The 22044-nt window shown below is 36.1% G+C and overlaps 1 protein-coding gene across 3 annotated transcripts in view; it reads right to left on the reverse strand.

Annotated features, from left to right (window-relative positions):
- LOC120633149 (semaphorin-1A) overlaps window positions 1–15495 on the reverse strand; it is a 516391-nt gene extending 500896 nt beyond the window's left edge. For all 3 annotated transcript variants that reach the window (XM_039903275.1, XM_039903276.1, XM_039903273.1), the window contains exon 1: window positions 15256–15495. In XM_039903275.1, the coding sequence (XP_039759209.1) occupies window positions 15256–15352 (97 nt within the window). In that variant the 5' untranslated portion in view covers window positions 15353–15495. The remainder of the gene's footprint in view (window positions 1–15255) is intronic.
- Window positions 15496–22044: the final 6549 nt, after the last annotated feature.

The raw sequence follows: 22044 nt of genomic DNA on the forward strand, positions 1-22044 counted from the left end.
ACTAGAAGATTCCAACTAAAAGATATTTGAATCTATCAACCACCTAATACCGGGATATCCAGATATCACATCGAAAACTTAACTCCAAACTAATCCAATGTCGCTAAGGAAGTAAGTAAGCGTAAGTTAAGTTTGTAACTATAGAAAGTTAGAAACCAGTTCCAAACTTCATGTACCTTTTATATAGGTAATATATATATCAGGAATTTATCGTAACAATTATATTTTCTTGACCAAGCGAATGCGTAAAAGAGTGACATTTGACTTTTCTTTCTATCTTTCTATCCGTCTGTCCGTTCTGTCCCTCCTTCTGCCCATCTGTCTTGATATCCCAGTCTGTCGATCTTATAACTTCGGTGGTGATTAAAAAAAAAGCATATTAAAAATTGCCTTTATTAAAAATTAGGTTATATTAAAAATCCATATTCCTAAACTGTATTTACGCTGCATCGTATCGGAATAGTAAATCACTTTACGGCAACATTAAGTGTCTTTGCCGGTGGTGTTATAATTAGCCTCGGCCGAAGCCACAGGACAGATTACAGAAAATTTAGAAATTACGATTGCCTCTGCCGGGGATTGAACCCAGGACACGCCACTTGTAAAATCAAACCAATTAACCTTTTGGGTACAAAGTGTTTGTGTGCCTGTGCGAAAATATGAGTTTACGATATTTTTAACACAAAAAGTGACGACACAATTATAAGTATTAAAATACAGTAGATTCTGAAATAGGCTTTTAGTTTACATTAAAGTTACTAGACTTAACCATTTCCGGTCTAGGTCCCAACTACTACTTAATACCGCAATATTCCATCGAAACCTGATCAAACTTTGAAGTTTCAACTTAACCAATATAGCCAATTAAGAAAGCATAAGTCGAGTTCGTAACAGGACACTTGGTTTCCAAGTTCCCCACGATAAGCTTCATTTCGTCTTTATGCATTTCACAACTCAACCTATAAGCTTTTAAAATGATATAGAAAAGTTAATATTAAATAATACAACGTTGACAACGATATAGCATATTATAAAAATTAAGCTTGATTTGCTCCGCGGAAAGACCGGTTCATAACTAACTATCAGGCGAGAAAAAAAAAACGGTGTTTCTTTTGTTTTTCTTTTCGCAGAGTACAGCAAATTAAGCTTTATTTTCATATATATCATGGAATTTCGAAGAGTAACATGGAGTTCAGAATGGAAATGGTTTAGGCTGCAGTCCTGACCAATGGGTTGATATGATAATGATGATATGAGCCTATGCACTGCTTAGAAGCTTCTAAGCAGTGCATAGGCTAACAACGGTTAGGTCTTTAATCCTGCGGTAGCGGTTCTTAGCTTCGACTAACGATTAAAAGGGTAAATTATCAAGAACATAGGCTATATATTTTTTTTAACATGACGTATTTTTTATTATAATAATAAATAATAATAAATATACTACGACAATACACACATCGCCACCTAGCCCCAAAGTAAGCGTAGCTTGTGTTATGGGTACTAAGATAGCTGTTGAATATTTTTATGAATATAATACATAAATACTTATAATATACATATAAACACCCAGACACTGAAAAACATTCATGCTCATCACACAAACATTTTCCAGTTGTGGGAATCAAACCCACGGCCTTGGACTCAGAAAGCATTTTCTATTCCTACATGATTTGCTGCTGTTTAGCGGAATTTGGTTAAGAGCTAACTATAATATTTAAGACCTGTATCCTAACCAAAATTCGCAAATAAATAAAGTAAAAAATATTTAAATTTCTTATAGAAAAAAGTGGACGAAGCCGCAGGGAACTGTCCTTGATACAAAATTTGGCAGGCTTCTATAGATATCAGAACGTACTTAAGCTATATATATTTTCCAATTTCATCAAGATCAGCGAAGTAGTTAAGCCGATCATAGGTAAAAAAAAGACACAGTAATGATTATACGCGAACGAAATCGCGGTTAATAGCTAGTCTAGAATAACCTAATAAATATCGCATACATAAAAAATCCGGGCAGTAAGTTAACGCACAGGTAATAGTCAAAGAGCTTGTGAGTTTATTTACTGAGGTACTTTTGGCGAGGAAACCACGCTTCTAATGCACAAAGCAATAACTAACGACGTTTAAAACAACCTGCAGTCTCGAATATAATTTAGTGTTTTAAAAAGTTTTCACTAACGCCGCATAAAATAAACCCTGCTCAGTTGCTAGGAAATGTTTTACGTTCCCATATTATGTATACCTTAGGATAGGAAATGCTACTGATTCTTTATTACTTCAAAACGGAACACGAGGTTATGAGTTCTATTACTATCTAGTTGTAAGATGTCGTCACACGGTCAACACAAGAAAAATTAACGTAGTTCCTAGGAGATACAATAAACAACTCTCTTATAATTTGATACAATCTGTACTTCTTTGCTTAGATATTATTATTTATATTATAATGAGGAAAGATTTTATGTTTGTTTGTTTATTTGTACCGAATAGCTTCTGAAACTACTCGACCGATTTAACCATTACTTCACCAATATAAAATTAAATTATCAGGCAGTGATAATTTTCTTTTAAAAAATTAGAGTTATCTAACTATAATTTTTTGATGAGAAGAAAATAAAGTTCACGATTTTGAATGCGCTGAGATGACTATTAATGAAACATAAAATTATAAAAATAAAGTTCCACATTATTAAAGTATTAATTATTGCCCACAAATAAGACTCTGCGGGAACTATCAGCAGTAGCAGCTTTACATAACTTTACGCAAATATAACATTTCATTATGACCTTTAGTTCACGCGGTTTGAAACCTCGGGGAAACTGTTTTACAATTTGGCAGACTGTGTTTAAATGTAAAGTATGTACAAACCTCCAGAATTGTACTAAATAAATTAATTAAAGAAAGTGTTTTTAAATATTGAATAGAAGCAGGCGTTACTTTGCGTTTAATTTTGCACTTAACTGGCCGTTAACATCTATTGAGGATTGCTCCTTGCATTGATTGATTGGTGACGGAGCGAAATGTGCGTGAAGTGTACATGGCCAAATATCTGTTTGACTTCTCTAAAGAGTATGAAGATTGAAGAAGTTATAAATTACACGGTACAGATTCTTCTGCTTTTCGCGGATTATAGCAAATTGAGCTTAATGTTCATTGTAGAAAGTGTTTTATAATTAGTTTTTCAGAAGCAAGCAAGAATAATTTCGAGAGATCTATCTTCGTTATGAACGTTAGGTGCATTTCTTTGAACCAACTCCTCTATTACTGTGCCGGATCCGATTGCTTCAATTACTGGAACGGCGAAACTAATCCGAAGCTGGATTTATCGATCGGCTAAATAACCTTAGCCAACTGACTAGAAATTTTACCTGGAAATTTACCAAATTGGTTAAACAACTCCCTACCTTAAATGGCTACACACTCTCACAATGGCTACCTCTTTCAATTTGTCAAAGTTCAACCGCTTGTTTCTTGGGGAGTACTTTAAGCTGTCTTCTCGGACATCTGATAATAGTAACCTCATGTAGGTTCAGATTACCCAGAGAGTTTTTCATAAAGCTTTCAAAGGTGTGTAAAGTCTATCAATCTGCTCTTAGCCGGTTGACTGTGGCCTTAGTCCTTTACCGTTAAATAGGATGATGATTTTATAATTTTTATTAGTGTTTTTACCTACACTTAGAGGAATTATCAATTTTATAAATTTAAAATGCATATAAAAAATTTCGGAACCCAGGATTTGAATCTGCGAATCTCGGGCAATCGCGGCCTGAGCGCTTTCACCAATTAAGCTACTACTCTCCTACCATCGATGCCAAAATAAGTATATGCCTTTCACATCAGTCTTATAGCGACTGTAGCGTCATCTAGTAGGAAACGTTGCAGTTTAAGCAATGTGTCATCTCTTGTTCCAAACGTGTCTCATTGTAATATGGACCTTTGAAAAAGTAGATCGAAACTGCAAAGTTTCCTACTAGATGACGCTACAGTCGCTATAAGACTGATGTGAAAGGCATTTACTAATTTCGGCATCGATGGTAGGAGAGCCGTAGCTAAATTGGTGAAAGCACTCAGACCGCGATTGCCCGAGAGTCGCAGGTTCAAATCCTGTCATTTCCGAAATTTTTTAAATGCATTTTAAATTTTATAAAATAGGATGCTGATGATGATGATGACGCTGATGGATATTATGTAGGCGTCCGCTAAGAACTAATTTTGCGAAATATAGGATTTGAACTTTGCATAAAAGTGTTACTTTTGAAGTATAAAACGACAAGCGAACGTAAGTGGAGTCACGAGCAAAAGCGAGTTAGCTACAAAACATATTTTCCATCCATAGCACACTTCACCACTATACCACTTAAATTATTTTAGTTATAACACAAACGCCTAGTTAATTTTAGAACTGTGCTTAGAAATCGATGCACCTGCTGCTTTCTGTGTAGATAGTCAGGAAATAGACCTCTTAAGCGGAAGACATAGGCTATCTGGGGATTTAGCGACTGTATATGCCCGAAATGAATCAAATTAATAAAATCAATGCAATGCAAAATCTTCAAATCAAATAACAAAGTCAATAGAGCTTATCGATAGGAAAGAGTAGAAAAATTATAGCATCTGAAGATTTTTCATACTCCATGGAAACAACATAAGTAAAAAGACATAAGTAATAAAAAACTAAAGTATTTTGATAGGTACGTAAGGAATATTTTAGGTCTTATCTTTAATGATTCGAACTAACAGCTTTAAGAGCTCTTAGAAGCTAAAATTGCAGTCTGGTTACCTATCAAATATTGGTCAAATTTACTAACCAGGGCAACAGAAACTAGGTGAAGTAGAAACCTGGTTACACCACCAACATAATAGTAAAAAATACCATATTACAAAACTCATAAGGAAGCATTTGTTACCCTTAACGGTTACGCATGAAGAATAGGTGTAGTAAAAGACGATATTAACGTTAACGAATGAAATATTATCCTATTTACCATAAACGTTGTGTTTTTGACCGTGTGTAACTTAATAAGCGCATAAAAATGTTTTCGTACGCCACAAATGGCAATTTTATTACCGAAATCTTTTTTGGTAAACGCGTATCAGTCATTATGCGTGACATCCGAAGCACCTGGCAGTTTATTATCTCAAGCGCTGCTTTATAAGATAGGGTTCTAAAATATAACCGAGATCATCATTAGGTTTGGTTTATACATAAGTGGAATATGTCAGAGTTGTGGTGTAGACATTCCAAATATAGAAGCGAAAATCTAATACATTCTCTAACTGAACTATTACGTAGTGTTTTAATATATGAATAAAATTATCTTCAACACGTAAGTCCAAGTGTTATTAATTATTATAAACTGATAGATTTCATTTTATATATTGCACCAAAGCCAACAAGGCATTCCAAAGAGAACTGAACTCTCAACTCCCTCGTTTGTCAAGTGGTTAGCAGTTAACCTACTGATAATGACGTTCTGTATTCGACACCCACTCCACACTTATTGGGCCTGTGGTCTCAGCCCCGTGCCATGAAGAGCACGTTGAGCTGACGGTCCCGGCTATTGTCACTAACATGGTACAATAATAGTTTAAACTTCCAAAAGCCTGTATTGGAGCACCGTGGTAGGTCTAAGACTTAAAACCCTTCCCCCCCATGAGAGATTTTATTAAATGGTGATGATAATGAAGATGGTAGTGATATTTTTTTTTACAATATACTCAAAACGGCATCTGTCCCCAAAGTAAGCGTAGCTTGTATGATGGGTACTAAGAAAACTGATGATAAATGAACTGCAATACTTACACTGTAAAAAAAACATGTTCTTCAAACAAACTTATTTACATTTGTGGGAATCGAACCCACAGCCTTGGACTCAGAAATATGAGTCGCTGCCCACTGCGCCAATTAGCCGACACATGATATATTATATCTAATTCTTGCAGTGCTTTAATGCAATGCAGAATGGAAGTCGAATTATTCAAAATTTAAAAATGTTTTTTCTTCAAAATTGGTGTTCTTAAATAAGAGGACCGCAAAAACTGGACGGAATAACTTTGAAAAAAATATTAAATTATACTAACGCATCGGAGAACTAATTTTTAAAATATTAACAAGTTAATATAAACTATATAAAATGTGCAGTTATTACACAATCAAGTGTATAGGTCAGAACGTAAATTAAGATAAAAGTCGATAACAATGACAAACAATAACATTAAATGGATCAAAAGTTAAAAACTACAGTTGAAAACCAAATATAATTTATCATCGAGCGCACGGGTTATTGAACCCGAAGTCAAGTTCAAGAGTAGAAAGGGACGGCGTATTTATTTTTAGGGCACTATACTTAACTCTTACACTTGCAATAATGTTTCATTTTATCTCACTGGCAAAGTTAGCGGAAACATCACTGGAAGCTGTAACTACATATGGTCGCTATTACCAAAAAGACACTTCGTTGCCATATTATGCAAAAATCACATAGGTAATTAGCCCATAAATATTGCTAAGTAAATCTATTATATTTAATATTATCATATGTTTTTGCATATAATGTTGCGATAGGATTTTATTGTGTGTCCGAAAAAACTATGCACCTATGACATGTGAGGTGGTGTAAGCTAACTAAGGATATCAGGTTTTGTAAGTATTCCATAGATATGGTATGTGTATTTGCATCTTTATTTGCATCTTTTGTTGTTCATTACAGTACGGTAGACTAAACCAACAGCAAGTAAAAAAATACCAAGTTTTCTACTCCCGAAATGAGTGAATTTTAGAGGACTAAACTGCACAAAACTATTCGTCCCTTTGACGGTGCGCCACAGATCAAAGTGCTAGTGCTTTATGATGTACTGCCAGTTCTGTCAACTTATGTTACGTAAATTTTCCCCAGACAAACTATTCTTATAACTATTCTTATTCTTCTTGCCCATAGCCAACATTATGTGGTCTTGGAACAACATGTTTTCTTCAAACTGGAAACAACAAGGCTATCTCTTATTGTTTTGGTTTTGGCATATTTTTTACGATCAACCGTCTGTCTCACGTCAATATAGCTTTGGTAGAATAAGCATAAACTTTAGCTTCAAAGGGATAAGGTTATATTCCCCTTTTATAAACAATGTCAGTGTCTCCCTGATCATCGACATGATATCATTCCGGACCTTTTGGGAGAAGGTCCACTTCGCATCCTATTTATTGTGATTTATTAATAATTTTACAATTCAAATTGTTACCAACATTTTCAGAAGATTTAAATGCAAAAATAGATTTTTGTAATCCTCCTAATAGTTACAGAGAATAGTGTAAGAGCAAAAAAAACACTTCGGTTTTTATATAATATCATAAGTTATCGTCAATTTTTAATTTGTCTCAAAGAAATCTAAATTGTATTGTGTACAAAGACACATATCGTAACAAAATGATTCATATTGTAACATACCGGTCGATAAGCTAGCAACGTGTAATGGATTTTGAGAGATGACATGAATTCGTCTATCGTGCAGTTCGTATCACAAAGACATTCCTTTATCTATTAACAAAATACCATCCAGCTCTGGTCGATATAAGATTGCCTCATCTCTTCCCGACAATTGTGACTGTGGTATATGGTACAAAAAATGTAACCAATAGATGTTGTACCTAACATGTGATACAGATGTGGCAAGACATAAACATGTCTCAATAGAGTCGTTTAGGAAAGAGGCAATACGTTTCGACCCACTTCGATATGAACTAATAGAACATTCTACAATAGAAAATTAATGTACGTTAGTTGAATGTAGAAGACGTGTATATTGAACAATATTACAAATTTGTACCTAAGTTGACAGCATAGTGGCGTAAATACATTTTTAGCAAAGAACTTTCACTTTAGTCTTTAAATCAACAGTTTTTAAAGAATATAATAGAATATAAAAAAGCATTAATAGTCAATAATTACAACTTACACTCTAAGCTAAATTCCACAAGTGACTTAATGTAATTTGGATCGTTTTCATTACCCTACGTCCAATTAAACACGTATGATAATATTCAACCGAAACTATTAACCGCCATTTTGACTCTCAGAATATAACCATGACTCCATTTGACCATCTGGTACTACTTACTGTGGTAACAACGTATCGCACACATTAAAATAGCTCACAGCAAAGTCGAAAATAAATATTAATTTAGAGAGAAATGCTTTTCAATAGTAAGAGCACGCGATACTCCACCGTCAGCATACTATTGTTGGAGTTTACATTGTGCGACCACCTGCCTTATTAATGGAACCAATCGCCACCGTAACAATGGCCTCCCCTGCAAATTCAGAGAGAGCAGTGATTTTACCAACGTGTATAAAATTTACATCAGCTGTTATTTCACAGGTTTCGATAATATCGATTTCTGTGCAGCTTCAAAGGACGATGTTATTGCGCGAAAAATTATTAAAATTATTTATACGCAAGTAAAAAATTATATTAACAAAAGTTTCGACTAAGTTCGGCCATATTATATATTAGCGTTCAGTGCTTTGCGAACAGAAATCGGGCACGGGAAAAAGACAGATAAGGCAGGAAGTATATTTACCAGATATACAGGATAACCAGACTTACCGAAATAGCTCAACGAGTCGCTAAGCTGAAGTGACAATGGGCCGGGCCACATAGTTCGGAGAAAGGATGGACGTTGGGGCCCCAAAGTGCTGGAATGGCAACCCAACTGGTAAGCGCAGCGTTGGTCGACCCCCAACGAGGTGGACAGATAACATTAAGCGCGTCGCAGGTAGCCGCTGGATCCAAGCGGCACAGAACCGTGGAATTTGGAACTCCCTACAAAAGACCTATGTGGACGTCTATCGGTTGATATGATGATGATGATGACATATATACAAAAGAAATTTGTGATAATATTTAAGTATTGTATTACTGTACTGTGTGGTGACAAGCAGATTAGAGTACGGTTGTAACCACTTCTCCGCTTCCCGCGGGTGTCGGAGAACGGAGAACGGGTGGCAGGTCTTCTGTGCTTGTACTACCATCTATAAGTGCGATCACTTACCCGTCTGCCCAGCATTGTGATTATCGGCAAACCCTCCCGTTGGGAGAGGTCTTTAGTCTAGCAGAGGTCTGTTTTACTATAATATAAAACTTCTAGTATTCAAAAAAATAGCCCCATCACATGGACTATGATTCAAAATGCAAATTAAATTCTCCATTTAAAAACCGCAAGATCCTGTTATTCTCGAAATTGCTCGCTAAATTACAGAGTAATTTAAGTGACTCCGAATTGCCATAGAGAAAAACAATGGAGGGAATATTATAAAACCACAGCTCTTAAGCACAATGAACTCATCACATGCCACCTGGCTAAAGCAAAAGCGGTATGCCCGAGAAAGATCTTAGTAGGCTGGTTTTAAAGTGCATTTCACTTGTGTGAGTACTGGCTGGCCCATTTCTTACGACCCATTGACTCCTTGCTATTCATCGGTGCCCTTTCAAATGAAGGTTTTGTCGTTGTTAAGTATGTTGGTATGTAAAGAGTGAAGTCCGCAGAATGTTTAGAACTCTGTGATTGAGGTTTTGAATTGCAAATGGAATCTAACCTTCAGAATTTAATCGTCTTCACTTTAAGCGATACTGATATTTTTGGTCGTATGATCGATAAAATAAAAGAAGATACGACCTTATTCTAAATACGAAACCGTATTCAACGTTTTTTAGTTGCACCTATTTATATTCAAAGTTTTTTAGCTGCACCCATTTAATCGTTCGTTTCGTATTATTATTATTTCCGTATGCGAAAGCAAAAAACGTGGATTACCATTTCAAATTGTGCAATTCAACAATGTTTTTATTTAGTACAATGGCAAAATTTACAGAAGAGTTGATACAAACGATGTCCCAACTCCCAGCGTAACAACCCCGCATCGAGCTTATTATGAGCTTCCTTTTAATCCGGATTTAAAAACTGCATTACAATGGGCTAGACACACTCGTAGTCGTCTCACAAAAAACCTTTCCTCTGCAAATGCCTAGAGTATTTCAACAAATATTTTCATTACCAATATTTGCGTTATAGTCAGCAAGGGTTGAATGTAAATATCGATCACCTTTATTACATTACTCCATCTATATTGTTGAAACAAGGCGAAATTTGAATAAATAAGCCTCCATTTGCCGCAGTCGAACGCGCAGCATAATGTTCTTGTTTGGAACGAGAAGCAATAATATCATCGAAAAACGTTACAACGTATACGAGTTACGACCAATCTTCTATAGCGTAATATCCAAAAAAGTTGTGCTTCGAATCTCTCGTAAAGAAATACACTATTACGGCATAACCGTCTGTATAATAAGCAGTTTGATTTCGTATTCATAGAATACAATATCACTGCAATGATTATTGATATATAACACAGGAATAAACTTGACCTAAAAATAAGTTCAAAAATTTTAAGAATATGTTTCATAATACTCACTGGAAACTTGTCAGGATTTTTTTTAAGTATACAAATGCCTGCCATACCTCCCACATAGTTGAGTTAGTATACAAAGATATATATCGCATCGCCATAAAGCTGAGTTGTCTCTCTCCCGCAAGGCGGCGCCGTCCTTCTTCCCCCTCCCGTTTCGACCGCGACAGTGAATGCCGCACGCACGTGCGTGTCATGCTCTTCGTTAAACTCATTCAGAATAAGCTTATCAGAACCCGCTGCCCCGACCTATTGCACTAACTTACAGACTATTATTTTGACCGCAAAATAAACAACAGTATATTTTTAACCGTGTTGCGTTCCTAAAGGACTGATTTTGTTTTGTTCCCAAATTACATTCCGTTCGGCGCAAGCCACCGCGTTGTGGATAGATGTTTGAACTTTTGTCCTTTTCGATTAGCGGTTATCGTTGCGGGTATTTGACCCACTTTACATATAACGGGGAGCCTAAAACTGACTGCACACCTACAAGCTACGTGAATAGCATCACTATCACGATGTTTGCAGTAACAATTGACGGACCAAGAAGATAGCACAGCGGATCGTAAGTGGAAAACCATGGCCTTTAAACATAGCAATATTTTTCAGGGCAAGCAAGGAATACGTCCTACGAAATGCCGCCTACTATCCATCAGCCTGAGACATAGGATTTAAGCCTCATGTACCTGTAATTACACCAGCAATTACCCTTCAGATCAGAACACTAATACTAAACACTAAAGAAAACTGGTTGGTAGCAGAAATAAGCATCGGGGTAGTACTACTTCCCCGGACGAGCTCAGTCACAAAAAGCTCTACTACTGCAACTCTTCGATTAACACTGTGATTTTATGGGACTCCAGAGTAAAAATCCCTTACTTGCGTAAAGAAAAATTATGAAGCCAGATGATTGATGGCACAATTTGAGACAAGCTTCTTCCCCTATGGACCGAATCGAAACGTTAATAAATTGTTCAGAAGAGTCCAATCATAAACAACATCGCGTCACAGCAGTATTATGCACCCCAACCACATAACACTACCCTTGGGTATTGGTTCCTGACGAATGACCCAATAAATACCCATAAGGCAAAGCGCGACACGTACAAAACATTCCGGGATATAAAAGCATTATCCTGTTAAGTAATTTATTTCTTCTTCAGGTAGTGAACAGTTATTTTATGGAGCCACTTAAACGTTCTATAATCCTAGCAGTTAAAGTAGAAAAGGGGATGTCGGTAACCATAACGCAGCACCATAAACCGTTTGAAATTGAACCTCAGACGGCGGCACCTGTTAAATCTGTGCAGTCCATAAAACGTGTTTTGGAATTCTGTGTTCATATTTTTAGTTATTTATTAGTATGTTTTTAACCTTATAAAAGCTTGATTTGTTATTTTGATTTAATACAGTTTTTTTGTCTACCTCAATTTTAATAACATTATCTCGTTTACCACTTAAATAGTAGATACTTTCAAGTTCTGACATCAGTACATGTTGACTTACTGCCGTGTCATACTATTCTAAGACCAAATCTATTAATGTACCATAAATATATGTTATATATTATAATCTTTACGCTCTTTTAATATTGTTAGATAAAGCTTCAATACTAACCTATCTCAATCTTGCAGTTTAATGACACATATTCCGAGAGAAATTCCGGTCAGCATCCCGTTCAACTTACTTATCTCAGCCCACACTTCAAGAACCGGTCTCTACAATAAATGCACTACACAATAACAATAAAGCACACAATTATAGTTCGATATACTTTCACAATGCGTTAGATTTTATCACATTTGAAATAGTTACAGTGCTCCTCTATTTCCTTTGAGGAACTTTGAGAATTATTGCATTCCCTCAATACTATATGTGCAGATCTAGTTTCACATTTTGTATACAATTTGCACAAATTGAACCAATTCCCTTGTGATGTACTTTGAGAATAATAACTATAACATTCGTTTGCGGACACAAAGTGCAGTTACATTACCCACAAATTAGGTTAGTTAGATTGCAACCGCTATCTCCTAACCCAAGCCATAATCGTAATAATGACAGTTTATCTAGTAATTCAAAAAAGCATCCTGTATCCTCATGAACAGATAGCTTAACATATATGTGCGTTTTTATAACGCAATCTAGTATCAAACATGATTCATAATAATTATAACAAGAATACATTGTTTAACTTTTCACCCTCCCCTTACTTGAGGTATCGCTGGATTTAAAAACAGTTCTAATTATACATGTGTGTTCACGTAAAGTCTAACATTATGCATTTTAGAATACTAATTAACGTTGATGTCCTTCTAAAACTAAAGTGCCTACTAAATTATGTATTCAGTATGCAAGTAATATTGGTTACGACTTTGGCTTATAACGCCATAACACAAACCAACTTTACATAATAATACAATAAATATTACATAAAAAAATTAAGCACTATGAAATTCATAAACACTTAGGTCTTAATAGGATTCGGGAAGGATAAAAAACATTACAAAGATAGAAATTTCTTCATAATAAACTTAATAAGAAAATTCGCAATAAGTTAACCAAAACATCTCAAAATGTAACAGATTAAATCAAATATTTAAGTATGGAAATAACGAAGTAATAAAGGCTGAACTTTTTATCTTCCGATTTCCATAGAGACCTTTGATCGTGCGTTTATTAAACCGCGCTATGCGGTCAGCTCGATCCCTCTGGTTTGAATTGGTGGATCACATTACGAGAGAGGTGTTGACACGGACACTACGACTGTCCGAACCGAACATCAAACAGAACTATGGCGGTAATTAACTCGCTCCGTCATCTCTGCTTACTTCATTTTGGCTTATTGACTGCAATTAATTAACTTAGTTACACTGTATGATAATTGACACTTGAGTGCACTTTAATGAAGATCTTTGTTAGGGTAACAGTGATTAATTGAATAATAATTTGAACTATTATAATAATATAATAATCATAATTTGATTTTATATTTTTGCAAATACAAATTTACTTATTTTTTAGTGAGAGAGAATCCGCATTTGTCAGTAGATGACAGAAACATTTGAACAATAAAGCCATTTCCAAAAGGTTGCCAACTACTGAAGTACCTAATTAGTTATAACCTCCAATATCCCTTTATCAAATATTCGAATTAGCAAGACAATTGCGTATTTTCTACATTATATTTGTACACAGCGAATGTATTAAATAATCCTAATATAGGTAATGAAACCATTAATATTGAATTCCAAAGGCAAACAAAACTACCGGATACAATGGACGGATATGCGTCCGACGATGTTGTCTAGACCAGTGACGTCATAGATACCAATTCATACTTCTTTAATTGATCGTTGCACATAAAACAGACATATCATTGTTAAAGTAAAAGTGATGTTGGGCTACAAACTTCGGAGTAAAATGATAAACACGCCCAAGAAAACATTAGAGTTTTGATAACTTTATAAGAGTATGCAGACTCGGTTACAGACTATGTAAAGTTGTTTTTAAAATTAAAATAAACCTTTGATTAATAATAAGTTAATGTATTTCTAACTAAAATGTATTGTTACCTAAACAGTCGTCGTGACAATCAAAACCTTAGCAAGTTTAAGATACTCAAAATACAGAATTCGAAAAACTATTTTAGTTTCTCTTAAACCACGAGTACTGGTTACATCCAGCCATCCGTAGTAAAATCAAAGTCTATATTATTACAGTTAAAAATGTTTTTCATTGCTGTTATATTGTTATTAATTATTTGCGATGCGTTCTTCCCTTTAATAACCAGCTTCATGCCGGCTGGTCGGCTAACTTTCTCATTTAACCGTGAGTCTACTCTCCGCAGTCTACAGTTCTACACAAATGATACAACAACGCGTCCTCATCAAATGCAGAAGTTAGACAAAGTTTCATCCAGTCCGTTAAACATCGCATCGCTAATCCGGGCATAACATTGCAAAACGCAGAACAAACTGCTTCGCTTTGTGCTGCACTAATGAGAGCCACGTGGCTGTCCCCCGCATTGCAGACTGCACAATAAAACAATGCCTCTATTTAGTGGTGCACTCTGCCTTTATTCCCATAGGATGAACTATTGCGTGACTCTGTCTCGTTATTGGAGTGCCACAAGGCGCAATTTCGGCGACGCTATTATTATTCGGGCCTAACGTTATGGAATTCGAAATAACGTGGTCGGTGTTTATTATTGTAAATTGTTTTCTTAATATCCGGCCTTCGGATTATACGATACAATTGATAACCTAATTAACCTCCGGTCTCCATTTAATATACGGTAATTGAAATCACGTGGGCAATAATAACATGTCTGGATGTCATTCATTAATTTAAATTTAATGTAGCGATGAGTTGTATTGATTTCACTTTATCTTTATGGCTGCTTAATTAAACTGCAAATTCACTATCTTATTAAAATCTTATAGGAAATAAATATCGATAAAGAAATCATAAACTAAGCTTAACTAAACTTTCCAAACTCTCCAGAAATATTGTAAAATATAGTCAATATTACTATTTACTAGTTATTAGTCACGTGAATTAGTAAACTAAAAGTAGAGTAAATTTGATAAGTAACTAATTGCAACTCTCGATGTTCAAAACACTACAAACATAAACACTGAAATGTTTTGAGACGCGTGGTGTCAATGTCATCAACAAAAATAAACATGAGCTTTCCCGTTGTATAGCGAAAGCACAGTTGTCAAGTTGTCAGGAGGTTATAAGGACTTGTTAGTGTTAACATCTGACGGCATGGGAGTTGTTACTAACCTAATTGCGCGAAGACCTTGGGCCTGACGTTCTCTTGCCAGGCGGCGGTGGCGGTGGCGAGCAAAGCCGCGACGAGGGCACAACGGAGCACGAGCATTGCACTAGTCACAAGTCGTCATCACTTGGAGTTGGGGAACACTCGCGACGCGCGACTAGGGGCTCAGACGGGCGGGACGCTCGTTGGCCGGCGGCAGACTGACGGACGAAGGAGGCCGGGGGGTTGAGTACGCGCCTGCGCTGCCGGCGCCCCGCGGTCTCGCATGCGTCGGGTTGCGGAGTGCGGACCTCGCACGTGACGCAGCCCTCCTCAGTCCTCGCCCCAATCCACGACCCTGCGACGTCATAATCGTGTTAAAAAACTGCCTGCATATCCTAAACCTGCAATTAAACTCCAAAGGGGCCGCCCGCTAGGCTTTTGTTTATATTTCGGGAGGCCTATTAAAAATTCGTTAGCGACATCTCGGGGGCGTAACGCTCAACGAGTCGTAAGGTTGTGATTACGACACTGATTGTTACAGTAGGGATCCGAAGCTGATGCGACGCGAAATCTCCTATTACTACCCCTCTTCCAGAAAAATCTGAACTCGCTGCCGTTTCGGATTCGTTACGTAATTACAGGGTCGAATTGAGCAGCAAAAAACTTTTTGAAATGCTTATATTTTTCCGGAGACCAATTAAAAATTTCGTTTGCCACATCACAATGGGGTGACGTCAAGTTAAAGTCACAAAGGTATTTTTTCTATTTACGCTTTAGCTACCAAAATATGAACTTAAATCAAAGTTATTATCAACAGGGAAAAACTTTCTCACTCTGAATTGCTGCTTGTATACAATCTACAAGCAGCAAGTAAAACAGTTAAAAGGTTATTTTTTTCTAAACATTTTACATTGTTAGGAACTATACTAAGAATTCATCTCATCAACCCAGTAGACCGTAGTCCACCACACTGGCCCGTTACGGATTGGTGGACTCCACTCACCTCTGGGAACATCATGGAGAACTATCTATTTCTTTAAAAATTGCCTTAACCATTAGACATTTGTTTAGCGATGTCTAGGTTTATTGAAAACGGGCATTAGAGGTGCGTGCTAGGATTATGTCACTTATGTCACTTCAAACTTAGAATTAACCACGTTTAATTAATTAACAAATTTATTTATTTATTACTAGCTGTTGCCCGCGACTTCGTCTGCGTTTGTTTTTGTTTTTCGAAAGACATGTGGCATGCGATTTAGGTGTAGTTCTACGCACTTTATGTATTTAGGATAGAAGCCTTAGAAGCCTTGACGGGTTGGCTGCCGTCCGCTGAGGAGTTGTGTCCTCTATCTCCAATCACATTCATCAGATCTACAAGAAATTTGGGCAAAATTAAACAGACATTATACCCTCTAAAGTACAAAAGTAATTATTGAAATCGGTTTTCATTTGACGGCGTTATGGCGTAAAATCGTCAAACACCTTCTACCCCTCTCCCAAAAGAACTGAGCTTAATTTTGGGATAAAAAGCATCCTATATTAATTCTAATACCTTCAGAGATATGTGTACAAAGTTTCATGATGATCGGTCTAGTAGTTTTTGCGTGAAAGCGTAACAAACAAACTTACATTCACATTTATAATATTAGTAGGGATTATAAAACTAAAATGGATAGTGTCCTCGTGTAGAGTCCACAGCAGAGCTATCCGTATCTGCTATAATTCCCAGAATCAGTGGCGTGCACTTCATAGATGTACAAATGCACTGCATACCCTAAAATTGATACATAACTCGTATAAAGGAGGATTTTTGCTGTTTTATGCAATTTTCCTGTATGCATACCCTGGTAAGAAACCCAGTGCACGCTACTGCCCAGAATAGGTACTGTTGCTGCATCCTCGGACTCTTATCAGTTGCAACGCAAGCGCCTTGGCAGATATCACCAATCCTCACTCAGTGAGAGCTCTTTAGTCCACTACTGAACTAACGGCCTCTCATAACCGGAAGGCTTGCATATGATAACCATGCTAGGTATCCGTTTTCGTTTTCGCAGTAGATCACGCTGCTACCCGTTCCCTATTTTAATCTTTTTTTTTTTTTTATTCTCCGCGGGAAAAGGTATGATGGTGACACTAATAATAATTCACGGTTTACTGGCGCAGTGGGCAGTGACCCTGCTTTCTGATTCAGAGGCCGCGGGTTCGATTCCCACGCTGGAATTATTATAGTAATTATTTTTCAGTGTCTGGGTGTTTATCGGTATATTATGAGTATTTATGTATATTCATAAAATTATTCATTAGATACCTTAGTACCCATAACACAAGCTGCGCTTACTTTGAGACTAGATGGCGGTGTGTGTTTTATCGTATTATAAAAAAAATAATCATAAAGTAGAATCCCAATAAAATCAACACTAAGTAGAGAACTGGTATTATTATTTACGAATATAATAAAACTAATCAAACGTTACTAAGCCAAATAGTATACACACCGTAACCGATAGCAAAATCAAAAAAGCGCTACTAACACAAAGTTCTAACTCCCGCAGCACGTAAAACGAGAGCAGAACTTTATCGAAATAAAAACTTTTTTCGAACACTGGGGGTGTTTGAGCATTTTCATTATTATTAATACGGTAAAGTTGCTCCGTGGCAATTTAATTCGAGTAATTCGGAACTCTGTCAAAGTAACACTGGTTCGGTGTTAGTGTACTACGGTCTATGAGATGCATTGTAGTAGGGTCGTGTGAAAATCAATAGAATAAACATTTATGGTGCATAACTGGAATGCCCTCTATGCGTAAATCGACGAGAAATTAACTTCCTGTATGAACACAAAGCATATCTACAAATATTTCCTTTTCAATGTTAATATACGTACGGATACGTTTGTTATGATACTAAATGTTAGCACTTTTGGGATCACATTTTCTTAAATATGTTAAAACACTTTTGGGATCATCATATCAACCCATTACCGGCCCACTACAGGGCACGGGTCTCCGCCCACAACGAGAAAAATGTCGGCCGTAGTCCGACACGCTGGCCCAGTGCGTATTGGATATTAAAATGATCAAACATGAAAGTACAACTTTAGTCTCTACACCTATCAAAACTCCTTATTGCAAATGAGAAGTTAGTCGGAACGATTTTATTAAATTTCTGTAAGATAGAGATCTCTCGAAGTTTTTTATAGACCTATTAACGTTCAGATGGAGTAAGACGCTATATGTCTTTAAACTTTACACTTAAATATAATATTATTAGAACGAATCACGCGTTCTTAGGGCGGAGTAATTATTAGCCCCCGTCACAAAAATAGTGTTCTAAATTCAATCTTCTGTATATACAATGAACTCAGAACGTTGGTAATATATAAACGACAAAACTCACGTACGCTACATAAAGAATAGACGAAAAGTTATTGATATTTGTTCTACTAATTAACCTGACTTACATTTTGGTTAGTTAAGTTTAAGTTTAATTTTATTAATTATTTTTAAGACATCAATATAAATTATTTTAATACGATTTAATTAATTTTTGTTTTGTTTTGTCTCCTAATAATTGATTAAGTTAAATTTTTTATTGTAATTTAGCTTTAAATATTTATACTTTTAAAGGTTTATATTAACTGACTAATAATTAATTGTAAATAATTTATAAGAATGACTTTTTACATTTTAATGCATGCTGTGATAACCTGTAAATAGTTGAACATTTACTATGTGACTCATTCAAAAAAAAAAAGCAAGTATTAATGTATCTACTGTTGGTTGTCCATTATAAATAAATAAATAAATAAAAAAATAAAAGCAGTAGTTGAACTTTAGGTAAGAAAGCTTGTCCGGGGAAGTAAAGGAAAATAATCGCCAACCAAGAGATCATCTTGATTCGTCATTTACAAATTTAAGAAAATAATTATACTCTTACTCTTTAAAAGCACGCCACTTTGAAAAAAAACATCGTGACTCTAGCCGTTTTTAGTTTTGTCAAGAAAGTTTCAACACTAAATTTGTGACTGTCAGTCTATCCTTCTACGTTTGTAGGAGGCTGCGGCGTGGCTAGTACAACGGTACAACCCTACCTTTAAAACCGTGCCGCCAAGCAATTTAAAACACTCCAGTCTTTTAAGGTTATCCCGGTAACATCTTTTTTCAAAGTCTGTCTTCGTATCGTCTTAACGGATGGCACGATTTGAATGCGTTTTTTCCATTACATACGTATCATCAACATCATGATTGGCCGATGCCGGGCCGATCTAAAAGTAAAGAGAGATTAAGAGCTTAAACCTACGCTCTCCTTCCTATCTTTACCCCACGTAAAATCTTACTAATCTAGTTAAAACAAGATTTACACTTTAGAGATTTTATTGACAACATTGCTAGTTTAGTGAACAATAATCGTCCTGACTCAAGAATCAAACCCAGAACCGCGTGATCCGAAGACCCACGAGGTCATGAGCCATGGGCATGTATCTGTTCTTAACTATTATATTTTACGTCTATAAGACACATGAAGTCATTGAAATTGTTTTAGATATTATTAGTATATTCCTATATAGTTAGTTGCTTATCAAATTGCTTCCTACCAAGCGTCAGAGCCGATTCTTAGATATATTTTATCAAGTACATAACATATTAAATTATTGTGTTCAATGTCGGAATGCACTGCGAATTTTATTTTCTTTGTTGAAACAAATTGTTAATAAAGACGTCAAAAATCGAATAATCAGCGAAACGTATTAATTGAGGGTATAAATTATAAATAAGAGGCATGCCTGCCCCCTATAGAACACACCCCTCTCACAGTTTGCGTGCATTCAGAACCCGTAGTACCATTAACAACATTTCGATAGCTTCGATAGTTTTCGGCTATCGAATATTATAACGTCGAAGAAAATATCCATAGCTATCGTTGCTTTGAAACTAAAAGTCATCTATTTATCTACATATTTTATGTCCACGATTACTTCCGATTTATTTTCGGTTTTTCACAAATCCCGCGCGAACCGTTTGCTTTCTCGGAGTACTCGATAAACAGTTCTACGATGGTAACCAGGATGCAAGTATGATCTTTACAAAATTTCTCCAAAATCGGCTGTTGCTGAAATTATATACTGCATAAATATGTAGTATCTTATTTCAGCAACATTAACACGTGTTAGCAAAATTTGAGAGCATCGTTGTAAAATAGACGTATGTAAAGTCGACCGCCCCTTTGGTCTAGTGATAAGTATGTGCGACTTCTAATCAAGATCCCTCCTAACCTGTGATTCCAACATAGGACTGTGTTGGAATCGCAGGTTAGGAGGGCGGACACTTCTGATTATTAGCACTAACATATAAGTATATTCCTTAAAGCCCATCAACTGGCATCGTAGTGTACTGTGTAGTACCTGCAGTGGCAGTAGCGTGGAGGTTCTATGCTCCAAATGCCTCAGTCCTATGAGAACACATTGCTTTACATTGGAGATGTCATTTCAGGATTAAGCAGTTTAGTCGTACAATCGTCGGGTAGCGCGTGCATTTACGATTTGATATCATAACGTTGCTTGCTAGCTATATGTAGGTATATGAGTTAACTTTTCTTTCGAAATAACTTCAAAACATTTGGTGAATTTCACTTTGAGCTTATAGTGACTTGTTTCGTTAGATCGCCTCTTGCGAAATGTAAAATCTCGCACTAAGGGTGAAATAGACGGCAAACTTATTCGGAATAATTTTGAATACAAATCTTTAATTGGAACGTATTTCCGACACGATTATAACTGATTATTATTACACAGCCCCATAAAACGCGTGGCGGCAATAAATTAGTAAACAACTGCCAAACATTTGAATTGACAACAATATACTACGAGTGACTCTTAATTTATTACGGTGCTCTCTCTCTCTCTATGGTTCATTCATTACATAAGATCATTGAGAGCTATTCTGTATCTCAGTTGACACCAACTAGCTAGTCACTATGAATAAGTCACCGAATAACGCCTTGACCATTGGCCGTTTCAGAATCTGCCTACCGAGTGGAGAGGAACTCAGTTTGAAACTTGTGTTTCAGAATGCAAAATATGGATTAAACAGATTATTTGGCGGCAACTTTCCACGGTGGCTAACTAAATCGAAAATTGTCAACTGAGATGCAGAATCGGAGTGATGGTGAGATCTCTTCTGTTGGAGGCTATTTTGATGATGGTAGAAAATCTGCACGAGTTGGACTCTTTCAACTGGTCAGCCCAATTACAATGTTAATAACCACGAGTACTAACGTTACTAATACTTAAATGGTGATGATAGCTGGGTGGTTAGGACTTCAGCTTTTCTTTCGGGGGAACCGTGTTTGATTTTCGGCCCCTTTCTCTGATTTTTTTAGCTTAAGATGCGTTTTAAACAGTACTACAGGAAAGGAAAGCACAGGTTCTGAGTGACAACGGTTACTTCTTGCCTCTATAGTAGGGTAATGTGTGTGAACAGTCTATATGTATAGTTTCACTTTTGTGAAGCCCCTTTGGGACCGATATCAATAAATTCGGTGACTTTGGATATCTTTTACCTATGCAAGTGATCGCCATAGTCAGGCGCACATGAAAAATCCAAAATATGCAAAGAAAAAAATATTTGAGGGAAATGTCTAAATTTTTACTACTTTATTACTTTGAAATAGGAACTATACTAGCTTCGCAAGGAAACTTCTTTTGAGGCCATCAAATTGGCACCTCTTCCTACAAGAACTATCAAGATAAAAACAAAAACTTCACGAATTGCAGTTAAATGTGTGTAACAGTTTGTTTATTATTGGTAATAAAG

Source organism: Pararge aegeria, chromosome 21, assembly GCF_905163445.1.
Source record: "Pararge aegeria chromosome 21, ilParAegt1.1, whole genome shotgun sequence".
Lineage (NCBI taxonomy): Eukaryota > Metazoa > Arthropoda > Insecta > Lepidoptera > Nymphalidae > Pararge > Pararge aegeria.